Source organism: Struthio camelus, chromosome 1, assembly GCF_040807025.1.
Source record: "Struthio camelus isolate bStrCam1 chromosome 1, bStrCam1.hap1, whole genome shotgun sequence".
In the NCBI taxonomy this organism is placed as follows: domain Eukaryota; kingdom Metazoa; phylum Chordata; class Aves; order Struthioniformes; family Struthionidae; genus Struthio; species Struthio camelus.
The window spans coordinates 67,644,098-67,666,320 of record NC_090942.1 but is presented as its reverse complement, the minus strand read 5'-3'; the positions used below and the strand labels follow the sequence as shown (position 1 = coordinate 67,666,320).

The 22,223-nt window shown below is 40.8% G+C and overlaps 1 protein-coding gene across 5 annotated transcripts in view; it reads left to right on the top strand.

The window, feature by feature from the left end:
* Positions 1-22,223, top strand: part of BICD1 (BICD cargo adaptor 1) — a 193,338-nt gene that overhangs the window by 90,951 nt on the left and 80,164 nt on the right. For all 5 annotated transcript variants that reach the window (XM_068946341.1, XM_068946333.1, XM_068946325.1 and 2 more), the window contains exon 2: positions 12,200-12,412. In XM_068946341.1, the coding sequence (XP_068802442.1) occupies positions 12,200-12,412 (213 nt within the window). The remainder of the gene's footprint in view (positions 1-12,199; positions 12,413-22,223) is intronic.

Genomic DNA, 22,223 nt, shown 5'->3' with positions numbered 1-22,223 from the left:
AAATGTGAAGTCTATAGTTTTGGTCTCTGTTCTCCAAGGCATGATTTTGTTTAGATTTTTTTCTAACTTAAATTTGTTAAAGACTTTATAATACCCGGATGCAGTAGAAATGCCTGAAAGATCTTTCTTTCTCTCTCTTTTTAAACTCTTGGTTTAAAAATTATTACTTTAAAAGTTAATATGTGCCCCCTACAGCAGCTTAAATACTACAGCTTTAGGAACATGTAGCTTTTTCCTTGCTCTCTACTGGCCAAGCCACTTGTGCTAAACCCAACTCCTGTTGCCCCGTGCTGACGTTAAGCATGTCGTGTGTGGTCACAAGGAGAAAGTGCACCTTATTAATCACCCATGGACTAGTCAGAACTGCTGTGCTGTCAATTAGCAGAAAGAATTGCAAGTAATAGGAATATAAATGGTTGACAGGTAAACTAAGACTTTAATCTTACTAAAACATTTGTGCTTATTAAATTTATACAAGAAACATGCATTATTTTGTAAGTATAGTTGTTCATGAGGTTTTTAGCAGTTTGGAAGATCATTGTTTGCTACTTTGATTGCTATAAACTTGAGGTAAGTCTTGACTGGTTGCTGGGACGTTGGCTCAGATTGAGCCCCTTTCTCAGAGACTGATTTTTATGACTGCTGCAGTCAAATTGTTTGAGAGTGCTGGTGCTCCAAGTTAAAATAAAACAAAGGTCCATTTATACTTGAAATCAACTTTCCCAGTATTGGTGTTTCCTGTCTTTTTACACTCCATTTTATTTAAATGGTCAGAGTTGTTTATATGGTAAAATCGCAACTGTCTTGCTCTTCATTTTTAAATAGGTGTTGAAGATATCTAGCAACATGGCCAGCTATGAGTGGCAGCTCTTTCAAATGCGTAACCCATGAGAAGGGTAGTGTGTACTAGTCCTTCTAACATATGTAATTGCTTCCTTAATCATAACATAATTTAGTTTGGAAGCGGTTTCTGAAGATCGCCTTAACCACCCCCCTGCTTGAACCAGGGCTAACTTCAGGGTCTCGTACACATAAGTTTTGAAAGTCTCCAAGGATGGAGATTCCCCAGCCTCTCTGGACAGTTGTTCTAGTGCTGGGCCATTCTCAGGGTGAATTTTCCTTGTGTCCCATGAGAATTTCCCCAGTTGCAGTTTGTGACTGTTGCCTCTCCTCCTTTCTCTGTGCATCTGTGAGAAGGTCTTCTCTATTCCCCTTCTGTCTTCTCTATTCCCCTTCAGGTAACAGAAGAATGCAAGTAGGTCTCCCCCTTCCTTAAAGTTTTCTTCTTAAGCCAAACAAACCCAGTTCCCTCAGCCTCTCCTTGTATGTCATGTGCTGCAGTTCCCCAGACATCTTAGCCCTTGAACTTAATCTTAATCTGGGTAGTAAAGTATGTACTTCAGCATTAAAGGTTTCAAACTCAAGCATGCGTGAAATATAAAGAAGGCAGACAGAGTAGTCTGGGACCAGTCCAAAAGTCAGTTCTCTCTCAGGCAGTGGTCAGTTGGAGACATTTGGACAAAAGCAATAGGAGGAGGGCAAGCAACAGTGCTGCTCCTCCCTGGGAAACCCTTCATGCCTCCCTAGCGCTGCAGCTTGTGCTTTCTTGACTGCTGCTCCCCTCCCAGGCTGCTCTTTCCATAGAGCTATGGGCATTGAGTCCAAACTGGGATTAGATTGGCCCCCCTCTACTACTGTGTGTTGCTTTGCGTTTATCAACATTGCTTTTCGTTTGCTGTTTTATCAACCAAGCTGCAGGAGCCTTCTGCAACTCTTTGCAGTCAGTTCTAATTCTTTACCACCCTGAGCAACATGCTACTGGATGGCTCTGTAGTGTAAGCCCTTAGGTATGCTGGAGGGGGGGGGAATCTCCTGAGAGGCCCAGCTGAATGCAGATAGGTCTGCAGGTCTGTGCTTGGGTCATGTTACAAACAGCGTAACGAAGAAAGAGTCCCAGCCCCTTTGGCCTTTTCCATCACAGAGATGGTGCTGTGAGGCTCAGCCTGCTGGGGAGAAAAGAAGGGCATCAAAAGAGATATTTCATGTGGAGTGACTAGTAATCCCTCTCTTTTCTCTCATTCTGCTTATAAAAACCATGGAAACCAATCCTTTGAGGAGGGCATGAAAGGATTTAGAAAGGATTGCAAATTGTTGGGGAAAAATAGCGTTGTGAGGATGGGGACGTTAGTGATAACTTCTGTACGTGCTGGTTACAGCCAATTCTCTTCTCCCCCTGCCTTTGGGGACCTCAGCTGGCTGGTCACTTGAGGCTGAGGGAACGAGCCACAAGATCATATTTTAGAAAGTCTGAGAAACATAAAGAAGAGTAGACCAAATCTTTATGCTTGTCTCTAAATGTGAATTCAGGGATAAGATATTTCTACTTCGATCATCTGAGACTTTCCTATGGGCCCCAAAAATACCTTGAAGAAGATATCTTTTTCCTTCTCCCTGAAAACGTGACAGCAGAAATACCTGTTTCAGCATCTGATTTCTTCTGTTCGTATCACAAATTGAAAGTAGTATGAGCATTATGACTTCTAGGATATCAAGGATGATATCTTACAGTATTTTGAAGACAGAATTGTATCTGTACCACTTGTTTTCTTATTCCAGAAGAGTTTCCTGTTATTGGCTTTTATTTTCGCATTTGACAAAATTTCTACCATTTACCATGCATGCAGAATATGTTGTTTCAGGCCCATACCTTTTTCAGTAAAAGGAAAAATAAAGTAGATGTTTGGAGTTACTTCCAGGCTCTATGTAGACACAGCTAGGTGTTTTGCAGTGCAAAAATACTCTTTCCCTCAAAATCTGAGTCCAAATGCCAGAATCCCTCCTAGAGTGAGGCTTAGCTGATTTAAATGTTTCAGGTGATTCAATAAGCAGGTAAGCCACAGGTGTGTAAGTAGTTCCATGAATGCACTGGAAAGTTAGCACAGACATAATATTATGACAATAAAACTGCAATTTTCTACTCATCACTTTTTTTGCATTTGCATTGAGGCATATTCCTTTCATCTGCAGCAGGCACTGGGACAGGATTCCTCTGTTCCTTTTTTCACTCTAATGTACAGAAAAGAGCATTCTCTCCTCTTTTTTGAGGAAGTAGCTTTCTGATTCCTTGCTGTATCCAACTTCTGCTGTTCTGCCTTTACAGCTGGAAATAATCTTCCCCTGTATAATTCTGTCCTTGAAACTTCTCACCAGAAGAAACCTACTGCAAAATTAGCAGCAACAATGTAGAATGCAGTTGTTCTTCACAGGTTGCTCTTGCTCTTCCCTGGCAACATGACTTTGCTTAACACGCTTCCAAAAAGCACTAAAAAAAAAAGTGTTTTTAGTGTGGAATATGACTTTACATGTGGAGAGCTAATGTGAAATAACTAATGCTTCCAGGCAGGCCCACAGCTTGTAAGGAATTGAATTTCAGCACACTTTCCTTGCAGCCATATTCAGACAAACAAGGGAAGGAAGTGCAATTACTGTGGCCGTTCCATACTTAGAAAAACAGAAAACAGAAAAGAAAGCAAAGAATATGGAGCTTCAGTTAAATTTGGGACTTTGCCATTTATGACAAGGGTAATAGGGCTTACATGAAAGGCATGTCCATCTCAGACTTCAAATGCATTTTGTTAAAGGTGGAAGATTGTCAAGGGTATTTTTATTCTGGCAATGCTTCTATTGGTTTAAATCAGAACATTTTTAGTAGTTGGGGATAAAGCAGTTGACTGGATGATGGTGTGAACTATAAGCACCAGTTTAGACATTAGTGCAAATTTTAAAATCACTTTATGGTTTATTAATGTGTAAATTATGTTGTTTATAGAAGTAACTTTATTATTGACCACATTCATTTTGAATTGAGCTGCTTTAAAACTCCAATCATAAACCTAATTAGTTGTGTTGTAGATAAGTGGTTTTCTTTGTTGCGAGCTTCCCCTTTCTTGTGTTTTCTGTGCCTGGAGGGAATTCTCAGGAAGGGAATTTATATCCTCATCTTAAGTGCTGTTAAAGGCAATTAAATGGAGGTTCTTATTCACTCCCCTTTTACTGGATTGCTGATGAGCAATGGAGATAGTATTTGAATGTTCATTTTCATGGTAGCGCTTTCCTTTTGTTGTCTATAAATGTTTCCTAACTGACACTTTTAGGAATATTTCTGTTCTTTATTTATTAAAAAAAAAAAAAAAAGAAGCTGGAAATTCTGCATGGGTGCCTAGGGCCTCACACCATGACATGTTGATTGAAATCAGCACAATATGTACTGGGGCTGCAGAAGCATGGCAGTGTCTGTAGCTGAGTTGAATGTAAATGCCCGTTTCCCCAGCACTTTCTGAAGGCTTTGTTGATTAGCATCTAATATATGAATTTCAACAAGCTTATAGACACTGCAGTGTCTGTTGAGACCAAACAGATGATGTCCACAGTGTGCACACTTTTATCCAAAGCTTCCTTGGGGAAAATACTATGAATTGTTTATATCTTGTACTGCACTTCTGCGTTTGTAAACAGTCTGGATATTACTTATGTTTTCCATGTATTTGATATCCTCAGTATTTCTGACATAGATAAAGCCTCTAGCACATAGGTATGCACGTCCTTATAGCAAGTTAAAGATACAGATGCAGATACTAAATTACATGACTTTACCACTGCACCAACATCATTGTTGATGGCATAGATTAAGTCCGCTGGTATTTGGAAATAAGCTTAAATATTTTTTGTGCTTATAAGGTAATAAAACAGCTTGTTTAGGCAATGTTTACAGATTTATTGCAGTTACTTATACTGTGCTTAGTAGTACTATATAGTAGTATATAGTATCTTGGATCAAGAATGCCTGTATCATAACAGTCCTTTTCTCTGCGTAGTAGACAGTCATCTACATTTTCAAATATAAAGTTGAAGGACAATTTGCTTAAGGTCATACCGAATGTCTGTAGCAAAGCACAAATTGAAACCATCCTTTAAAGTTTAGTTTTCATTCTTTTCACAAAGCTGTACAATCTCATGAGAGCAAAGAGCAAATAAGGAATCCCCATTTTCAGCTTACTTCCAGCTGTTTTGCAAAACATTTAGCGGTTTTCTCCAGCAGTTGGAGTATATCAAGTAAAAGATATGTTGTAAAGTTTAAAAAAAAAAAGAAAAGAAAAGAAAAGAAAAACAAGAAAAGTCCTATTGATGTTGTGTGGCTTAAGAGAAAAATTGATAATCTTGAGTATGGAAATTATGAAATGACCTGTGCTTAGACGGTTGCTTGGATGTAACTGAATTTTGATCAATTCTGTAGTATTTCTGTTGACTTATGATTAAGTTAAGTCTAGGAATCTTGTTCGGTATTCTGAGTTGAAAGAGAAATTGGAGATAGGATCCAGCATCTTTTATCTTCTGTGCATCTGTAGGAGTGTTTGGCATCCTGCTTTAGTGAATGCAGGAGCAATCAGACAAATGGGACACTTCTGTAGCTACCACACCGAGCTATTTTCAGCTAACCTGTCAACCCATTGTCTAGTTTTCTTGTATGTATGCACATGCTGATTCAGCTTGTATTCTCAGCCCTTTTCTGAGTTTTGAACCTGCTTCTCTGTATGGTCTGCCTGTCTCACATGCACTATCCAGTCAATGCTGGATAAATCCCTTTCTTCTTGCACCGTTCTGACTAAACATGCATCTATCTTTGTTTTGATGCCAATATGCCTATGATTTGCGTTCAGAGCCTCTTATTACTTCAGTATCGGCTTCCAAAAGAAAGCCTCTTGACCTCTCCTAACCACTTTAAATGAAGAGCAACAGGACATGCCAGCTGAATGAAGGTTTAACCTAAATTATGGACAAATTTTAGAGGCTTAAAACTTCCCATCTTTTAAGAAAAAATACATATAACTCAAGACCATCAGTCACTGCTGCAAGGGCATAGCTGGTTTTTTGCTTTGCAGTAGTGCCAAGAAACAGTAGTCAGGTCTGGAGCCCTCTGGGTTACTTACTACTGTATTCTTCAGGAATAAATCATAGTCTTTGTCTAAGACCCTGGACAACCTACATACCCAAAGGATGAGGGAGCAGGGAGTAACAAACAGCCAAGTGATCAAAAGCAAGTGCTGAGCATATGGCTGTGGGAAAGCCCCTGGGAAGAAAGATTCACAGTTAGGCTGCATGCTGGCTTGAATTTGCTAGCAAAGGAACTGCTTCTTGAAGGTGGATTTCAGCAGCATTCAGATAAATAGGATGTAAAATACTAGAGGTAAGTAAAGAAGATAACACGTAAATGGAGCACCAGTGCAGCTGCCGCCACATCCCATCTTGCAGAGGGGCATTATTGTACCAGCTGGTTTTGGGGGAAGGGCTAGAACCTGCTTAGTTTGCACAGAGAGGATTTCAGCATAGCCCTACATCTGTCATTGATTATTCCTTAGCAGGAAAATATCACAGAACCCTGAACTTTAGCTAATGAATCGTGAAGAAAGGATAAAAGTATACAGTAAGCTTAGTTACTTAAAAAAAAAAAAAAAAAAAGAACTTAAATGAAAGAGAGGGAGACAGAATTGGAAGTGACTGCATGAATATTAAGTGATAAGTAGGTATTCAAGATGTGCCACAAAATAAGGCCTGTCCCTATGAATAACCCCAGTGAGGCATCTCTTCCAAAGATTTCCATCTTGGGGTACTACTGAAGTTTGCCTAGGAAATACGCTGCTCTCTTGGATAATCCCAGCCCACTTCTTCCTTGTCCGTGTGTTAGCAATGTGGAGGTAGCTAATACATAATGCATTGCACCTTGCGGCAAGTTCACTGCTGAAACAGGTAATCCTGTGAACATGTTCAGTGCTGTTGCATTATGCATCAGGGAAACCACAGTAAGTGTCAAAGTCATAAAGGTAGGCTGATTGTTTGCCTGTTCATCTTGGTAGCAGTCAAGTCATGCTTTATTGCTTATTAATCATCACAGGCTACAAAAGTACATTTCTATGCAAATACTTAAGGATTCCTGCCCCAGCAGGTGGCTACCAAAAATAAAACTGAAACTCAGAAATAGCATCTTTCATTACCTGTTTCTGTTTTTAGATGATCTTTTGCATATGTGCTGCTTTCTACACCCAAATTAGACTTTTAGCTTTTCTTCTCTTCTTTTTTTCCAAATACTAAATATAATTTTCACTTTACAGTGATCATTCATGTCACTCATTGCACACTAACTTTTCATTGCTCTTCATATTTTGCATAAACAAATTCATACATGCATTATTTGGATTAGTCATATTTTTCAGTTGCCCTTTCAAAAATCTATGTCCATTTTATTCATTATTTCTTTCATGTTAGTTTTATTCTGAGGTTAAAATTTCCCTTTGGGGTCATTCTGAGTTCAGAGACAAGGGGCCTTTTCCTGAAACTTATACCCTTTCCTGTGATCAAATTGACCCGATTTCCCTGTACGTGTCCATTGTTGCCATCCTTTGTGATGCTCTCAGACTAATATGATCATTGTTTAAGTCTTGTTATTTCATCATTTTCAAAGTTTAAATTTTAAGATATCCCTAAAAAGTCATGCTGCTGGTATGCAATTCTCAATTGTCAATATACATATGTAATGCTTAGTGGCACCACGTAGCTAGAAAAAAATCCCCTACCTCAGTCAGCAGCATCTTTCAAGCAGAGTCTTGAAGTATCATAATGTGAAATTCAGACTGGTCTCTGTTAGGATAGTCCTTGTCAAAATGTTGACTATATCGCAATGTTCATGGCTGATTTCAGCTGTTGTGCCTGCAATGGGAGAGCAGTTCTCGAGAGGATAGAAGTCGTATGGGGTTTTATGCGTGGGTCTGTACAGCCCTGTCTGAGTCCTGATTTGAATTTGGAAGACACTGAGCTTGTCAAAAATACTCTGCAATGTGACTGCTGAAACTAAAAGCCACCCTGGGACCAATAGTAAATTCTAAGTGGTTTCTATAAGTAATCACAAATGACAGCATATATCTACACCAAGCAAGACAGCATCATACTGAAGATAACTGAGGTAATTAAGTAATACATCTCCAAAGCACAGTACAGCACCAGTCGCGAATACTATCACAGAAACAAAACAAACCAGTTAGTCTGGCACAGTGTTACTCACACTGTGTGGTGTTAGTTAATGCACTTGTCCTAATCCAATTGAAAAGACGGAAAGCATGGAAGAGTGTGGCCCCACTCTGGCCACCCTGGAATTTGGTTTGAGGAGAAACCCCTACAGACAGCTGTGCAGGTGACATGGTACTTCTAGGCAGGAACAACATCTCATCAGGAGCCAACCTGGCTGTAAAGCTATCCCCTCACTGGGAATATCTGATAAAAATATTGGCAGTTTCTGAACGGTGAGGACAGAGAACACCTGGTGTGAGTTTGCGTGGTACTTCAGCCTTGCCTGCAACATCATGTGGTGTCAAAGCAAAGCTATTTCCCAATCAGATTTCCGTAACATATCCGTCTGTTCCCACGTAGAATAGCCTCAGATATGTTCAGCAGGCCAGTTTGTATCCCACACTTGACTTAAATCCAAATGAGCTTTTCTTTAGCCTGCAGTCCAGGTTGCAACCTTCTTCGTCTGCTTCATCTCCCTTCCATTCCTGGTGCAGGTGTCGTTTGTATCCAGTTCACACAGGGTAAATGCCTCTTGGTGCCAAATGCCCCCTGGTTCAGATCTTATCCACTGCTGGCCCTCACCAATATGAACTTCCTAGCTCCCAGCTGACATATTTGTGAGGTAGTTGGGGAGACCACAAAGGGCACTTGAGCCATTTGAGGTTGCAGCTTGTTTTTTTCTGTTGACTGAGCGTGAGTGGCCGTGAGAAGTGCTGGTATGAGGTATGTTGTCGCATCTAGGCTGGAGATGGGTGGTTGCTGGAAGACAGTTGTGCCTGTTACAGGGTTTGTTGATCTGAACAGATTTTATGGTGGCTGGCTTGTCCCACTGTAGGGATGATGTCAGTGAAGCAGGTGTGAGCAGTTATTTGAAATACCTGTGCATACCTGTGTCGTAGCAAGGTTATGAAGTTTTGTAAATTGGTAAACATATTAAGCAAATTACTAAAATATAAACTTAAAGTAGAACAAATATGTGGCTACAAACTTAAAAATATTGATATATGGTGCAATATAAAAGTGAATAATCCTGTGGAAGTCCTTAAGTGGGTATGTCTGGAAAGTTTTAACTTTTTGGTGTTCTAAAGAGACCATTAAAAGCAGGATCTGGATTTTTTGCTTACATTTTAATTAAAAGACATGCCTTATATTCCTCCCCATGATGCATGGATTTGCATAACTTCCATTCATATGGAAAGAGAATTATGCTTCCTTTCTTTCCTTCCCCAGAACTTTAACTTACTGGTAGCAGTTTAAGAAACAAAATGGTATAATTTGCAATAGTACTCAAATTTGGTTTCATAGGAAAAATTACTTAAATGATTTTCATATATTTTCTATAGTACAAGGAAACATTAAGAAAGTACACAGTAATTTTCTGTCAAACAACGTAATGTAAAAATTATGTTTAAAAATTTGGCAATTTGGTTATGCTTTTATGTACTGTATGTGTATTATATTTGCACTTTCCCTTCTTATATAATGCTCATGTCTGTCAGACACAAGGATCTGGACCACAGGGTGAGGTTATATTGTGTAAGAGCAAGGATACAGCATGAAAGGTATATTACAGCTTTGAAGATTAGCACAGAACTCCACAACAGAATCAACACAGGTCATAATTGCTTTTTAAAATATTTTGCAAAATAGCTGGCATAATTAAATGATTTACCTTAGGTAAAAGACCAAATGGATAGTTCTGGCATGGTGCCACTACAATTCTGTGACCTTACTAATCTACTAAGAAGCTCAGATATTTTTGACAGTCACTTGTCCTATGCTCCTTTTAGAAATAAATATTTGTTCCTGAGATTATGGGGAGGAGGGAAATGGAGAAAAATGTCTGGTTAATTAATGATGTTTCCTTTTTACTCAGGCTCCATATGCTAGCTGTTCCGATGGTTCTGGGAAACATCCTCAGTGCTATTATGAACCCTTGCTAAACAAAGAGATGTATTAGATTTGATGTATAAGTAATAATTATAGAGTTGTTTGGATAAATGTTTTGTGGTCTTAAGGTCTGTTGGTTCCCAGAATAGTTTAATGAATAGAACACAGCATTTTTATTTGTTTACTTTTTTTTTTTTGCCAATCAAAAGGGAGCATGGCCCAAAATAAGGAGAAATCATTTCAGGAAAATGTAGTATGCACCTGGAAGACCATCATCACGATGTACTGGTATTTATCAGTGGTGTTTCAACTATGCAGTCTTCTGACTAAACAGGCTCCAGGTCCCATTTCTTCCTGGGTGATGAGAGTCTCTAGCCTTGTCAGTCCCACCCACTGTTCTGTTATGTGTTTTAATTTTCCCCTGGATATGTGGCCCTTTATATTTATCTTATAGTGTCTTTTAATAGACTGGTGCTTTCTGCTTAGGTCTCAAATTAGGCACAGTGAGCTATTTAATATAAGTATATATTGTGAGATACAATTTATTAGCAGTGTTCCTGAAATGGTCTTACATTCACAGGTGTAGTGACTGAATCAGTGGATAACAGTTTCATTAAATTGAATTTCTTGTTATTTGAAAAATCCTATCCAGCAAGTTGCTGATGCTTGCTATTTCAGTAATTTGCAGTCTTTCAAGAAGACAGCTGGGTTAATACATTATTGAATATTTTTAGAATCCTTTAATGCTGAATTCACAGAATTCTCCGAGTAGAGTAGGCTTAAAAGCTACAAAGTTCTGAACAGAGTTTTGCTTTGAAGTTTTTAAGGAACTGTTTCAGTTCTGGTGCCAGTAAAACTTTGAATGTGTTCTGAAAGGCTATAAATAATGACAACAAAGCAAAGAATTTCATTTGGCAGGTGGTTCTTACTGATGAGAAGGCAAAGGAGACCAGTGGGAACAAATGTATTCTGTGCTGTGTGGGTCTGGGCGGAAATTAATTCCCCGCTGAAAGAACAGGTACTACCATGACTTAGATAGCTCTCCTAAATTGAAAAAAAAAAAAAAAAATCACAGTCTTTCAGTGCACATGTATTCTCTGAGTTAAGATATGAGAGAGTTTCTTCCTATGCTAGATTAGTTCTTCTTAATATTTAATTACTTCTTTAGGGTTTTTTTCTGAGTTAGGCCTTAGGATTTGCAACCAGGTATCTGTTTTTAAAGCTAATATAGATAAAACAGAGATTTTGCTTTTATGTACCGGTAGGCTTTTTTTCTTCCACCTTTGATAGCTGAATGATGTCTCCATCATTTCTACTGTCATGACTTACACTTTATTTTCTTCTAAGTTGCTTCCAAGCTGTGTAGAGTAACATCCCTTCAGACAATGTCACTGAGAAATATTACGTTATTAAGCTAATCACTCTAAGCCGGTTAACTGGAAGAGTAGGAGAATCACTGAAAATTACCTATTTATTCATAAACTTCCTGAACGCTTAAATATTTTGTTATTTCCCTATGGAAAAAAGGAAAAAGAAGCAGAAGCAGAGAACATTAAGTACAAATGAAAGGAATGGAAGAAAGGAACTGTCAAACTGAGTGTTTAGCCTACCAGTAATGTAGATGGCCACTGCTTGTACTCAGCTCATTTATCTTTCTTTCAAGTTATGGGAAGCCTTTTTTCACTGTCTCCCGTTACCATGAGGTCAGCTCCCAACATAAAAGAACACTGAAAATGGAAAGCAATTTAGAGAGATTTGCCAGCTATTTATGCTTAAAAAAAAAGAAAGAAAGAAAGAAAGAAAAAAGAGAAGGAAAGTAAAAAGGAGCACAGTTTGCAGAACTAGAGAATAAAGGAATTGATGAATATCAGTTCACCTCATTGAAGAGAATTAACCACAGGCACTAATTAATGGCTAGTTAGCAATGCACCATCTTGATCTCAGTGGAGGCTGCCTGGATATGGGCCATATTTCTGTACTGCAAATGAGAACAGCTTCAAGATGCTTCATTTCAGCTAAATGAGATGCTGACCCTCTGCTGCTAGGAAGCTGCTAAGACAGTATTTATTAGGTCAGAGTTTGGGACTCACAGATCTAGTCCATTCCCTCTAGCTATGCAGGTGCTCATTACTGTTAACATTTTTTTTTGGGCCTCAGTGGTTTTATACTGTGTATTGTTTTCCTGTTGCAGGCGTTTGGACAGTCCTTCTCAATTCACCGCAAAGTGGCTGAAGATGGTGAAACACGTGAAGAGACTCTCCTGCAGGAATCTGCATCAAAGGAAGCTTATTACCTAGGGAAGATTTTGGAGATGCAGAATGAGCTGAAACAGAGCAGGGCAGTGGTCACCAACGTGCAGGCAGAGAATGAGAGACTCACTGCTATCGTCCAGGATTTGAAAGAGGTAAATGGGTTTGTAGATGGAGCAATGGGTGAATTTTCTTGGAGTATGTTGCATGGCATGGCACTGAGCTATGAAATGCTACAGGACGTAAAAACACGCACCTACCAGTTGATGATCATCCTAGAGGTTTGGGATTTAGAAAGGAAAGGAAAAAAAGAACTCAAAAAAAAAAAAAAGCACTTGAAACCAAAACAACCTTCAAATAAAGTAAAACTCACTTCAGGCAATTATAATTTTCAAAGTCCTGCAGGGTTTTGCATTGTATTGTATAGTTCGTGCAGGTAGGTGCATTTCACAGAAACATGTTTTTTCACTCTTCTCATTTATGCAGCTCCTTCGCCTCTTCTCACCTTTCACATCATTTCTCAGGTATTTTGAATGGGTTAGGGTTAGCTAAAGCTCTTATCAGTTTTCTCCTACTTTGGAGTAAAATTCAAAGGCATGTTCATGTTTAGAAAATGGGTAGTAGTGAGGAAGCTAAATGCCACTGACAGTAGTCATTGATTATTTTCAATGAAAATATTAGTAAGGTTTAATAATTTGTTTGTTGTTATTCCTTGAAATCTGGAAGTTCAGACAGCAGTTTCTTTACTTATTACTGCTTCCATATACCAGTTAGTGGAGAATAACTGAATTAATTTTACTGATTTATTCTTTCTCTATTGACAGTTCAATTGTACAACTTATGTAGCAACGCTCAATGGGAGACCATACAAGAAAGGAAGGTGATTTTATTTCATTCAGCTTTACTAGCAGATTGGCTCCAGCTCACATCTCGTATAAGTACTATGATGTGTTTATGTGTGTCCAGCCAGTCTGACCAGCATTAATTGTGATGCCGTGGAGAATAAAGGATGCTGAATATCAAGTCCTCATCACACGTCACAGGTTCCTCTTAGATTGGCGGCCATGTGCTCATTTTGGACGTGTCTTTTGTACCCTTTAAGAGCCGATGTGTATTGAAATCTTTTGCCTCTTCATCTTGTCCTAATTCTGTGAGTCATTATGTGACACTGCTGATTTAATTTTTGTTCTTCAGTCTCCTTCCTTGCTGTAGGCTGTTTTACCAATATGAACGTCTGAGAAGTTGCACATCAGTGTACTATGATCTTGATGGCCTGTTCATCGAGGTGCTGTCAATGCACACTGTTCTTTTATCCTTCTTCTTACCTTTCTTCTAGTACTTACACATACACATTTTTCCATTCACACTTCATTTATGCCAATCTTAATATTTCTACTACAGACCTTTACAGATTCAGACAAGTAACCTCACATCATCCCTGCTTCCCCCAGGCATGCTCAGACTTAGGGACTCTCCCCACTACCCAACTGCTGGCAAAGAGTTTTCTCAGATGATTCTGGAAGGCAGTTCTTTCACGTGAACTTAAATTTCCATATATTACCATTTTTTCTGTAGGTGAGTGGAACGGCACCCTCTTAATCTGCAGAAACACCTGAGAAATGCCTTCAGTTACCAAGCTCCATGAACATGGTCCTTTACTCTGCATTTAAGGATTGCCATGCACAAAAAGATGGGACATTTTTGTTTAGTGGTTGCCCTTGATGCAAATTAGGTTTGAATAAGAAGTAAATATATGTTATTTACAAGATCCAAATACAAATTATGCGGCTCTAAATACTGCTGAGTTTATATCCACTTATTACAAAATCACAGAATGGCCAAGGTTGGAAGGGACCTCTGGAGATCATCCAGTCCAACCCCCCTACTCAAGCAAGGTCATCTAGGGCACATTGCCCAGGATTGCACCCAGACGGGTTTTGAATATCTCCAGAGAAGGAGATGCCACTGCCTCTCTGGGCAACCTGTTCCAGTGCTCTGTCACCCTCACAGGAAAGCAGTTTTCCCTCATGTTCAGACGGAACTTCCTGTGTTTCAGTTTGTGTCTGTTCCCTCTCGTCCTATCACAGGGCACCACGGAGAAGAGTCTGACCCCATCCTCTTGACACCCTCCCTTTAGATATTTGTATGCACTGATAAGATCCCCTCTCAGTCTTCTCTTCTCCAGGCTGAACAGGCCCAGCTCTCTCAGCCTTTCTTCAGAGGAGAGATGCTCCAGTCCCCTCATCATCTTAGTAGCCCTTTGCTGGACACTTTCCAGTAGTGCCTTGTCTCTCTTGTACTGGGGAGCCTGGAACTGGACACAGTGCTCCAGGGGAGGCCTCATCTGAGGCTGAGGAGAGGGGCAGGATCCCCTCCCTCCACCTGCTGGCAACACTCTGCCTAATGCACCCTAGGATGCCATTGGCCTTCCTGCCACAAGGGCGCATTGCTGGCTCATGGTCAACTTGTTGTCCACCAGGACTCCCAGGTCCTTCTCCGTGGAGTTGCTTTCCAGCAGGTCAGCCCCCAGCCTGGACTGGTGCATGGGGTTATTCCTCCTCAGGTGCAGGACCCTGCCCTTGCCTTTGTTGAACTTCAGGAGGTTCCTCTCTGCCCACCTCTCCAGCCTGTCCAGGTCCCTCTGAATGGCAGCACAGCCTTCTGGTGTATCAGCCATTCCTCCCAGTTTTGTATCATCAGCAGAGTTGCCGAGAGTGCACTCTGTCCCTTCCTCCAGGTCATTGATGACTATATTGAGCAAGACTGGACCCAGGACTGACCCCTGGGGGACACCGCTAGCTGCAGGCCTCCAACTAGACTCTGCAGCACTGACCACAACCCCCTGAGCTCGGCCATCCAGCCAGTTCTCAGTCCACCTCACTGTCCACTCGTCTAACCCACACTTCCTGGGCTTACCTATGAGGATGTGATGAGAGACCGTGTCAAAAGCCTTGCTGAAGTCCAGGTAGACAACATCCACTGCTCTCCCCTCATCTACCCAGCCAGTCATCCCATCCGAGAAGGCTATCAGATTGGTCAAGCGTGATTCCCCCTTGTGAATCCACGCTGACTGCTCCTGATCACCTTCTTGTCCTCCATATGCTTAGTGGGGACCTCCAGGAGGAGCTGTTCCATCACCTTTCTGGGGATGCGGGTGAGGCTGACAGGCCTGTAGTTCCCTGGCTCCTCCTTCTTGCCCTTTTTGAAGAGGGGGGCTAGGGGGGGTGACGTTGGCTTTCTTCCAGTCCTCAGGCACCTCTCCTGATCTCCATGACCCTTCAAAGAGGATGGAGAGTGGCCTAGCGATAACATCCGCCAGCTCCCTCAGCACTCGTGGGTGTATCCCATCAGGACCCATGGATTCGTGGATGTGAGGTTTGCCCAAATGATCTCTAACCTGATCCTCCTCCACCAAGGGAGAGTCTTCCTTTCTCCAGCCTTCCTCTCTTGTCCCCAGGGTCTAGAATTCCTGAGGACTGGCCTTAGCAGTGAACAAGTCACCAGGGCACCCGCCCCATTCAGCAGCGGGCCCACGTTTTCCCTAGTCTTCCTGTTGCTACTGATGTATTTGAAGAAGCCCTTCTTGTTGTCCTTGACATGCCTTGCCAGATTTAATTCCAGCTGGGCCTTAGCCTTCCTCATCGCATCCCTGCATGCTCTGACAACATCCCTATATTCCTAAAAGTAACATTTTTTTTCTTAAAATCGTATCCTAAAAGCTTATTTTATTCTCTGCTATGAGTCAGTAAGCTACCAAAACACCTGCCTAAGCATTTGGTTAAAGCTTGCAGGAGAGTCTGCTCTCCTATGGCCTGGGGTTCCATCACAGAAGAAGAACTAAGTTAGAGTATACACATTCATCTTTGTACTCAATTCTTTCCTTGGAGATCTGCTTGGAATTCTTTGAAATGCAACTCTCCTTTCTGTTTTCTGTTATGATTATTGATCTGTAAGTTATTCAGGAGACAGTTTCAATACCCATCCTCCCTAGAGTATTGATTATCCTCACTTCTTTGAAGATAATAGCAGCCTTTAGTGTGAGGCCAGCTGCAGTTATTTCCTGTGCTAATGCTCAACAGAAACAAGCCCTAGTAGTTAATTAAAATACGAGAAAAGAATTTGCTTGAATAAAAATCAATCTGATAAAGTGTTCTTTATTTGTAAGGTGATGTTGGAACCTGAGTATAAAGTTCTTCAGTATATTGAACTTTATATTTCATATAACTACGATCAATGTATTTAAACATAAATGGAATTAGTGCATTCAGTTCACTACTGGGCTGGCACCAGACACTATTGTGATTAATCACTTGAAAATAGTAATAGAAATAGTATGATTGACACCTACCCCAAGTTCCTAGGGATCTTGTCACATCAATTATACAGGTATTTCACCTTGCGTGCAAAGAAGTCTAATCCTTTTACACAGCTCAGTATTGGTCCAAGCATGTAAATCCCAAGACAGTAATATCTGAGTGCTGGCAGAAATGAGGTGCTCTTCTGCTGTACGTGGTTATGAACTTGCTTCATTCTGTCTCCTGCTGATAGGAAAAGGCAGATTTAGCTTACTCGAAATCTTGAAAACTACTAAGGTATTTTTGGAGGATTTCGAAGTTTTTTTGTTTGATTATTTACAAAATGTCTAGCAAGTTTTGAGGTGAAGGCAGTCATTAGAAGCTGCCACAATTAGAAATTAATTTGTCTCTTTAACTAGTATATTTGAAAATCTAATTCTAGAAAAAGTTGAAAGAAGAAAGGATGATCTTTATGTGAGCAACCATACTGAGTGATGTAAAGATAGATTCTGGATTTAAGTTACTTGGCTGTACTCTGTTTCTCCCCACCGCCTAACAGAGGATGCTTTACAGTTGTTTTTTGAACAACCTTACTAAAACATCTAACTAAACCCCAAACTAATGAATCACTCCTTTCGCCTTCATGCTTGATTTTAAAAAGATTAAACACTACTCTGCGATTCTGGAAATTGCATTTTTGCATAGGTAACAGAAATTGATGGTAATTTAGTCATGCATTCAGGTAGCGCCCTATGATACTGAAGGCAGACTGTGAGGTTTTCAAAATATTGCTGCTGTTATAGGTACTGTATCCCCAAATAACAGTTAGTGCTCCTCCGTTCTCTGATCTATCCTGGGATTTCTCTTCTGAATAGGTTCTGCTTTATGATGTTGCACACAAATCCATGGTCATATGAATGCATGTGAGCATTTTGTGAATCATCAGAATACACTTGAATGAATAGTGATGGCTTTTATGAGTCCTGGGAATTCAGTAGCCCTGGAGTTTAAAAATTCATGCCTTTTTGCAAGCATGTGCCATATTGTCACAGCTGATGTCTGCAGAGCAGCTTGACCTGGATGCCTCTTGTTATGAAAGAGAATGTATCAGGCTCCGGTCTCTAGAGATTATGCATCTCAATTTGGGAAAACAAACAAGCTGATTTCAGTGCTTGTCACCAGGAAAAGACATATTTTTGAAGAACTTGAGCATTTGCTTATCCCTAATGGTGAAGAATGGACCAGGAATGTCTGGAAGTGGGTGGTTTTCTAGGTTCATTTTAAAATGATTAAAACACCGGCAATATTATTTATGATGCTATAAGAGCCACTAGAGCTTTGAATAGGAATATTATTAATTATCATCTAACTAAAGTATACATTTTGGAAAGTGGGTAGACTTTTTCATTCTGCCCTTCCACCAAGACATCTGCCGTGGCACATGAAACATTATTAGGAGTTTTTAAAACTGTTGTAATGTGAACCAGAAATTATACTGATTTCATAAATTGTGGCCAGAGAGGTCATTTTTTGGTAGTCAAAGACCAGATTCATATATTTTACAAATCGTATAGTTTATGATAGCTGGCCTCTGTGTCTGGAGAGATCAGTAAGGTTATTGGCTCATTTAACCTCTTGTAACTGCTTATGAACTGCCTGCCTTTATGATAAATGTTACAGAAAGAAACTCTTTGTAATACATATTTTAAAATATATAATCTTTTGTCGTTATCTAATTCCCCAGTGATGATCGTTTTTTTCCTATTTAAAAAAGCTATATTTATTTATAGTGGGGATCTGAGTGACTGGTTCTTCCACTTACGCTATTGAAAGATCTTTCTGTATGGTAACGACAATCACGGTTTATAGAAGTCAACCTTCTATGAAAGAAGATGAAATCACTGTCCTGAGAAGTGGATAACCTACTGAGGGCGGTGGTTGTGGAAGCACAAATAATCCAGCTCAGAAATTGGAGTAGAGAGTTCTTGTGATGGGATTGTCTTCAGAAGGAGGCTAAATGCCTTGGACCTGTGCATCTGACTCAAAACATGTGGCAGCTAAGGGGGAAAAAGCCTGAAGAAAGGAAGCAAGTGTAGTTGTAGAAAATGGAGATGAAAGATGTTGGTACAGTTTGGGTTTTGTAGGTGTTATGAGACTGAGGTTAGGAGTCAGTGTAAGGCAGGTAAATGAATACTTCTGCAGCCGAAGAGGGTGGCAAGTGTTGGTCAGCTCTTTATTCCCAGCCCTCTTGCATTTATGAAACAGGACTACTGAAAAGGAGGAGGAATAACCTACCAATGTTGGGAAGCAAAGGGTTAAAACGCATAGTCTATGCTACTGAATGTCACTGCAGCAGCTGCTGGGCTTGCAGAAGGAGGTCAGGATCTGGGTACCTGCAGTCCAGGAGATAACAGATGACTAGTGAGGTTTATGTGATAGTAGTGTTAATGAGCCATAGCAGCACTGCACACCTGGGCTTCTGGAGGGCAAAGGAAAGGAAGGCAAAAGAAGGGATGCAAACAAGGGAAAAGTGGGTGGGGAAAAAAGAACAAATAGGTGAGGGAATACATGCTGAAACCAGGTGAAAGAAATTTGAGGACAAAATCATACCACCCCCCTGCCCTTGAAATCAATAGCTAAACTTTTATTTCACTTCAGCAGTACTTCATGCTGATCAGGGAAGGTGTGGCAGTTAGGACTCTTTTCTTTGGAGAATGTGTGGTTGTAAAGCATGAGCACTTTAGCTTGGTGATGAGCTACCACAAAAACTTTTAAGTGCTGGTTATGGCCATTTCAGAAACAGCTTCAGGTTAAGTGGCCATACCTGCATTCTGAAAACACATCAGAAATGGAAAAAAAAAAGTTACAGGCATTACATTCAAGTTGACTTCTGTCTAAACAAAAAAAAAAAATCAGAATTGGCATTTTTTTTTTACCTTTTAAACATTCCTAATAAGCTACTTCCTATTTAGAAATGACACCTTTTCAGTTTGAAGAGTAACAAGAGTGAACTTTTTCTTACATTTTTAACAATGCAAAATAAAACCTAAAAACTTTAAATGTGAGCACATCTCTGATAAATACCTGCCTCAGTTCCAGGTTCTTGTTTGGTTGCTTTGGGGTTAGACCCATAAAAGGATTTGAGTATTTAGTGCTTCCTAACTAATGTAGGATGTAGTTAGGTCCAAAACTGCTGTCTATTCGTGAAAGCTCCTACAGTCCATAGGTGCCTAAATTTTCGCCTGTGAGGTTTTCTACCCATCTAGCAGTCTGTTCCTAGGCATGCGCAGGAACACCTCTTGCTTAGACTGAGGTCTATTGGTACCTTGTTATTGCATATCATGCACTGCTGTTGGTGCCACTGGGATCTCCCAAGGAGCTGTTTCCCCAGCTGATCTCACTGAGGATATTTCCCCACCTGAACTCATTTGTGTGTGTTTGCTGAGCAAACCTGCTGGAGGAGGAGTGCGTGCTAGTGATTTCCTTCTACCCTCTGTTTCTGTGGTTGTAGCAAATATTGGGCTTTAGGTTTCTTCTCTGCCTGAGGGGATACTAGCCCACTGCTTCCTCTGAGGAAAGTGCCCTAAGAGTCCGTCAGCGGGCTGTTTTGGGGTAAGGCCTCTTTTTGTTCCTTCAGACAGAGCTATTGCACTTTGCTGGGGGAAAGTTAAGTGTTTTGTGGGTCAGGGAGAGTGAGCAAGCTCATAAGAATGGCTCTGTAGCCTATAGGCTAAGCTGCTCAATTGGGAATAGGGAACTAGTTCTAGTCCCTATTTCAATTAATGTTTAATAAGTAGTACTTAAATATTAATTGGAGCAGAGACTAGAACCCCAGCCTCTCCTCCGTGAGGTGACAGCCCTCGGCAGAGGCTCCCTGTCTCATCCCTCAGGCAGAGCAAGACCTCAGGCCCAGATCTCCCGTATCCATGGCTAGTGGTTTAGCTACTGAGCTCTTGGCGTGAGGTAACTCCATGTTACTGAGTGAAGTAACTTTCTCTGACTCTGTGTTGAAGAAAGAACTGGATACGATAGCTGAGGGATCACTGCTGCGAACTGTGTACTGAGGGGAGCAACTTCTAGCAGCCTGGACGTAGTGAGGTAACTCCCACAGGCAGAGAGCAATGCCCTCTCTTCAACGGCATTAGCTTGCTTCTGCTCTTAGGTGCCTAACTTTCTTCGTGCACTGCATGGGGAACTTGTGAATGTGATTTGACAATTGTCCCTGGCAGTGCAGAGATTTAAGTTGCTGCAGCATTGACTATGATGATGCATGTAAGGCAAATAGTCCTTCTGTGACCTCTCCTTGCTCCGTGATGTCCTGTGCTTCCTGGTGGTCACCTCAATGAGCCATCCTGCTCAATCTGCTGAAGAAGAGTGGTTTATTTTGGCATTTGAACTGATGGAAATCAAGGCTGCATTATAAATGTGTTTATCTTCTTACTAACATTATGCACTTGCTTGCAGGAATGGCTTCTTTTCTATAGGGAGAAGAAAGAAGGAAATGTGGTGAAGTATTCAGAGGCTCTCGCTAATGGTTTCTCCATCTTAATGTGGCTTCCTGCAAACACTGCATTTTGAAAAGAAAAGAAACTGTATAAATGTGATGCCAGAGCAGCCCACAGAGGTTACTGTAGAGGTCAGAGCTGCCTGAGAAACAATGTGCAGCTGAGGAGTGATAGAGAGACAGCAGAACTGAGGGGGGGTGTCAAGAGAGCTCCCGCATCACGACTTAGGGTGGCATTACCATATTCACTCTGACTGTGTTTACATTCCTTTGTTTTGGAAGTTTCCTTCAATTGACTAGAACCAGTTCTGAATTAGGCTTAAACTATAAATTTATTACTTTGCTCACTGGGAGGTGTTTTCCTTTTCTCTCTCCTGTTCTTAGAAAAACCTGCTGAAGAGAGATTTCTTGCTGGTGCCTACACCCTCATAAATTTTCCTCCTTCCTTTCCAAACAGTGCTAATGTTTTTCTGTTTTAACAGACGTTGAAAAGGTTGCTAAAAATATTGTTTCCTTCTGCTTTCAGGAAACACTTTCACATCAACCTTAATATAAATTCCTAATTATTATGTAATAGCAGAGGGTTATATAACACAGGAAATGTTATTAGATGTTGTGGATCTGCTTACAATCAAATTCTAGTGTGGACTTGTGTGTTGTCTAGACCTCTTTCAGGATTTTAGGCTGAAGAGGATGGAGATTGAGCCTGTCCTTGCTCTGAATTCCTCTCCTCTGGAAAATCAGCAGCGTATGTTTGCAAGCTAAGGCCATCAGCGGGCCCAGAATAAAACCCTGTTCAATATCTTTGCCAGCATTGTGCCTTGCTGCGTGAACGCTGATGTTAGCCAAGGCCTTGAAGGTGAATGAGAGTGGGCACAGGAGCCTCCCTGTTTGTCTGAAGTCTGAGGCCTTCCAGCAAGGAGGGGCCTGTCCAAGGTTGTCTGGGGCAGTCCCCACTTTGGGGAAGGTGAGAGCAGCCTCAGGTAGTGGGTTTGCAAAGTAGCAGATCAGGGGATTAGAAGGGCAGCTACCGAGTCCTCCTCGTGTCTCTTGTTTCTTGACTGGTGACAGCCCACTAGTTTTTGGACAGACCTTTATGTCTTTTGGGAGTCAACAGTTGCTGTAAGGGCAGTCCTCTGATGCAGTGTATTTTCCTGTTGGACTAAT